Source organism: Galeopterus variegatus, unplaced genomic scaffold (assembly GCF_000696425.1).
Source record: "Galeopterus variegatus unplaced genomic scaffold, G_variegatus-3.0.2 Scaffold6060, whole genome shotgun sequence".
In the NCBI taxonomy this organism is placed as follows: domain Eukaryota; kingdom Metazoa; phylum Chordata; class Mammalia; order Dermoptera; family Cynocephalidae; genus Galeopterus; species Galeopterus variegatus.
In genome coordinates, this window is record NW_007732171.1 from 128,281 (window position 1) to 133,422 (window position 5,142).

At 53.9% G+C, this 5,142-nt stretch overlaps 1 protein-coding gene across 1 annotated transcript; it reads left to right on the forward strand.

Annotated features, from left to right (window-relative positions):
- The first annotated feature begins 3,760 nt into the window (after window positions 1-3,760).
- Window positions 3,761-4,832, forward strand: LOC103605761 (paired immunoglobulin-like type 2 receptor beta). Its single transcript, XM_008590386.1, has 2 exons — window positions 3,761-3,986; window positions 4,318-4,832. Exons 1-2 carry the CDS (start codon window positions 3,926-3,928, stop codon window positions 4,761-4,763), a joined length of 507 nt encoding a protein of 168 aa, XP_008588608.1. The 5' UTR covers window positions 3,761-3,925; the 3' UTR covers window positions 4,764-4,832.
- Window positions 4,833-5,142: the final 310 nt, after the last annotated feature.

Genomic DNA, 5,142 nt, shown 5'->3' on the forward strand with positions numbered 1-5,142 from the left:
AATGATCAGATTTATATTTTTAAAAGATCACTCTGGCTGCTAAGTAGAGAAAGTTGAGTATTCGTATTGGGGTGGGGGGTGAAGAGTAGAAGAAAGAACAGTCAGGAAGCTCTGCTAATAATCTAGATGGGAGATGGGGTGTCTGAGCCTGGGATGGGGGACTGTAGAGGGAAAGGAGTAGCTGGATTCGAAATATGTTGTGGAGGCAGGGTTGTTCCTGGCTGTGGGGAGAGAGGATATGGATGGGCTTAGGGCCAAGGCCCCGTTTTCCAGCTTGAGCAGCTAGGGACAGGGGCAGCCATTCCCCAACATGGAAGGTTGAGGAAGGAGCAAGTTCCAGGGAAGGGATGACAATCAAGGGGCCAGTAAGAGACAGCTGGAATGAAATGCCTAAGACAAATGAGGTGCCGGACATGCTGATGCCTCTTCACTGCGCAGGAGGCATCTTAAGGGGGGGCAAGACCTGCATGCAAAATATGGAGGAGAGAAATCAAAGTTCTAAGTCAATGGAGAGATATAGCATTCATAGATCATCAGCAGGCTCTTTGTTAAGAGATCAATCTCCACACACTGATCTACAGAATCAAAGCATTTTTAATCAAAATTCCAGCAGGCTTTCTTATAGATATTGACCAGCTCATTTTAAATTTTGGTTTAAAAATTTTTAAATTGGCTAGTCCTGGAAGGGGCTGTCTTTCCCCCGTCAGTGAGGCTGCAGATGCCAGAGCATCAAGAATGCAGAAAATAAGAAAATATAAATACTATTATTCCTGTGATGAATGGATGCCAAAAACAGCAATACAGAATCTAAGAAAACATAGAACACTTTTATTGCTTTTTCTGGCCTTATTGCACTGGCTAGAGCCTCCAGGACAATGCAAAGAGGTAGTGAGAATAGACAGTTATGCCTTATTTTTTATCTTAGCAGGAAACTGAGAACAGAGTACGAAGTCATTGAGAGGTGAGGGGCCAGGCAGGGATGGACGAGGCCAATGTGAAGGGAACAGAGCTTGGGGAACTGGTGAGATCTAAGGCAGTGGATCTCAAATGTGGTCCCTGGCCCTCACCCCCCACCCAGTCCCTGCCTCTGAACACTCTGCTTCTGACCCTCCCTGATGGCCACCTGATGGACTATAGGACTGCATTTCGGCTCTGACCATCTTTGAATCAGACACTCTAGGCCCTCCTCCTCCCCAAATCCCCCAGCGTGACAGAGCCTCAGCTGGAGGCTGATCCCCAGCCCCTGTCACTCCTGTTGGGGGCTGGGAGGGTGAACAAGCCCCAGGAAACCTCACACCATCCCTGAACAGAAATCAGGTCACACAATAGAATACATCATGGGAATTCAACTGAGCCCAGGGCCCTGAAAGTGATATAAAATGTGCAACTTATATAGAGAGAGACTGCACAAGGCAACAGTGGGTCTTGGAGACACCTCAACAACATGTGCCATGCGGAAGTTACCCAGAGCGTGTTTCGTAAATGTTCTATGCACCTCAACAGCTTGCCTGTGGTGCCCCTGGTGGGGTTTAGTCCCTCCTTAGGCAGCCTGGCAAGCAAGTGACATTTTAGCCAGGTCCCACAGCTAGTGGGGTGCTGTAAATTAGGATCTTAAAGATGGAGAGCACACCTTCAAAGATTAGAAGAGACACAAGATGGAAACAAAGATTTTATTACTTACAGGTCTGGAGAGGTACACAGCACACCTGGAAGCCACACACACAGAGGTCAGGGAGCACATGGAGAGACAGAGAGAAACCTTTGGGCCAATGCTTTTATTGGGTTCAGGGCATTATCGAAACAGATTTCCTGCAGGGAGTTTTAATGGATAGGTTTAAAGCATGCAGGCAGAGGTTCCAGGAGGTGAAGATGTGACTGTGAGGTGCTCACTGCAGCACATCTGCACAGTTCATGGGCGGTGGTAGGCTCAGCAGGGCCAGTCAAGCAGGCTGCATCTAGCTGTCCCCTGAGGAGGCGGTCACCAGGAGGAAGTTGCCTAAGGCAGAGACATTTGGATCAACCACACTGAGAAACTGGGAGGAAGTAGAGAACTAGAAACTGTGTCAACAACGACAGAGCCCAACATCTGGTATGAGAAGTTCAACTTACATTCAAAATGATGCCAAGGCAACGTAAAATTAGATGCATTTACTACATGTGGCAAGGCTGGAATGCAACCCAAGAGTCAGTCTTTGGGTAGGGCAGACCACCTTATCGAGGCCCTGCTGAGCCCCTGTCCTGTCTTCTGCCCATCATTCTTGCTGGGACCAATTCAGCCCAAAGACTCCGTTCCTCAGTTTCCCCATGGGTAAAATGGATATAACAGTATGTCCATCCTGTCCATATACAGAGTGTCATGAAGCTGGAAAGGAGACAAAGGGTGTTGACGGCCTGACTCAGGGAAAGGGGTTCCCGTGCAAGGGTAGGAGCAGCAGACACAGAGAAGGCGGGGCTGCTGGCTGACCATGGGGAGGGGCGTGGGAGAGACTATTAGGATTAGGGAAGACACTGAAAAGAAGGGACGTCCGTCTCTGCTTCCTTCCACCTTAAGAATGTGGACACCACTTCCTCTGGTGAAATCATGTCTCCCCGTTCCCACGGTCCACTCAACAAGCCAGTGCCCACCTCTTCCTGGGGAGGGCGTGGGCAGAGCCTCCTAAAGAGCCAGCCCTGTGGGTCACCCCAGCTCCCAGCCCCCCCATCTCCCACCCATCCACCTCCATTCCCAGGCTAGCAGTGTCCTCCATGAGAGACGGTCCCAGGGACCGGGTAACAGGTGACTCTTACTGCTTTGAACCTTCCTTTCCCCCTCTGTCCAATGAAGGTTCTGGATTAGCCAGGGAACTCCCAGCTGTGGATGGACTCACCTAAGGATCTGTAGGGAAATACAGCCTCCTGGGGTTCCCCTCCCATCACCAGAGATTTGGAGTTCCAGATTGAGGCCCAGAGATGCCGCCATGCAGCCATGCAGAGCATCCTGGCAGGCGGAGGCTCATGACTCAGCAGGACTGGAGTTCTAGTTCTGGACCAGCACTGTAGAGTCATGTGGCTTGGGCAAGGCTTCACTGAGCCTTGGTGTCCTCCTCTGTAGGGTGGTGAGAACAGAGAGGGCCCTGCAGATCCAGTCTCGCATTCAGGGGGCCAAGGTGAGACCTCCAGTTCCTCTCTCTCGGCAGACAGGACTGTCAGGCACCCTCACCCCTAACTTCAGGAGGCTTCAGTTTCTGCATCTAGGGAGCAGCTGGGGACAGGAGGGGCCAGCCAGGCTTTGGCCTGGGGACTGCGGGGGAGGCCCTGCTGAGCAGGGAGAGAGTGAAGAGCAAGCTGGGGACCTGAGGCTAGGGCTGGGGGCTACCAGCATGTGACCACCTACGTCTCCTCGTCCTCCCTAAGAGCTGAATCCTGGGGAATAAATGGACAGACTCATGCTCATGAAAGAGACTGGGCTGGTTCTGGAAAGCCCCGTCCCCTGGGATGAAAGACAGAGACTGGGATACAATCAGAGAATGAGAGAAAAGGGGAGATAGAGAGACAGAGACAGAGACTGACTGCAGGACCTGCTGACTGGAGCCAGCAGGGCAGGGAGTCGAGGTGGGAGAGGAGAGGCCCCAGCCAGCCAGGGTCAGGACTGGGCTCCTTGGCATGAAGACGGGGCTGGAGGACCTGTGGACAGGGCTATATTGGCATTGACCACAAGGAAGGCCCTTTTACAACACAGGAAAAGAAACGGCCAGATTAGTAAAGGAAGTGCTTGTCTCCCTGGGGCGGGAGGGTTTGGGGAAGGCTCCCACCCTCCCTCAGTCCTCTGAAGGAGCCTGATCCACGCTCTACCCAAGACTACCCCAGCTCCCGGGAATCCCTGGGGCCTCCTCTCCTGCCTCAACAGTCCTGCTGGTCTTCTCATCCCCTGGAGGACAGCAAGGCCATGGTTTGGCCCCTGCTGCTGCTGCTGCTGCTGCTATTGTCACCAGCACTTCTGCAAGCTGGTGAGTGGCCAGGACCGCCTGGCAGGGGCTCTGCCCAAACCACAGGAAGGGCCTCCCAGGAGGGGCTGTGGCTGTGCATGTGAGGAGAGGTCTGTTGGAGGAGCAGCCAAGCCTCCCAACCTTAACAAACATGGGGTGGTATCCCAGGGGTGGGTTCACCCCAACCCTTCAGCCCTCCTTCCTCCCCAAGCCTGGAGAGGGGACACCCAGGCCAGAGGTCAGTCCTGCCATCTGTCACACGACTGCCCATGGGTGAAGGTGCCCAAGTCTGGGGTTTTCCTGTTGCTTCCTGCTGTGGCTTCAAGGTCTCCTCCTCTCCTCCCTCCTCTAGGAAACTCAGCAGGATCCAGAGCAAACTATGCCTATGGGGTCGACCAACCAAAACACCTCTCAGCACCCCAGGGTGGCTCCATTCATATTTCCTTCTCCTTCTATTACCCAAAGGAGTTAGCAAAAGATCCCACAGTGAGTATATCCTGGAGACGGGGCCATTTCCACGGGGAATTTATCTACAATAAGACCCCAGCTTTCACCCATGCGGATTACAAGAACCGGCTCTTCCTGAACTGGACAGAGAAGCAGACGTCGGGCTCCCTCAGCATCTGGAACCTGCAGAGGAAGGACGAGTCCGTGTACTTCTGCCGGGTCACACTGAACACACAGAGTGGACGCAGGGAGATGTGGCAGTCCATCCTGGGGACCACACTCACCATCACTAGCGGTGAGTCCACCTGCCCCGGCAGCTGCCAGAGCCACCCCAGCTGGGGCTTTGGGTGACCACTAGTGTCCTTGTCCCCCAGACATCACCTCAGGCCCCACTCCTTCTGACCTTTCTCTCAAACTCCTCTCCCCGTTCTCTGACCCCTCCCTGGGCTCCTTTTCTCTACCCCTTCATCATCCCCCACCAGCACTGCCTCCTCACTGTCCACGCCCCTCACTGTCCCCTCTTGCCCCCAGCCCCAGTCCCCAGGCCCTCGCACCTGCCAAACTCCCCGGTTATCCTCACTTCTTGCTGCACAATGGAGCTGCAGCCTCGCCTGCCCCCCACCCTCGCCCCATCGCCTCCAGGTGGATTTGACTTCTCCAGGTTGTGGCTGCCTTCACTTTGTCAGATGTCCCTGTGTGGAGCCCCAGTTAGCCCCTCAGGGTGGGCACC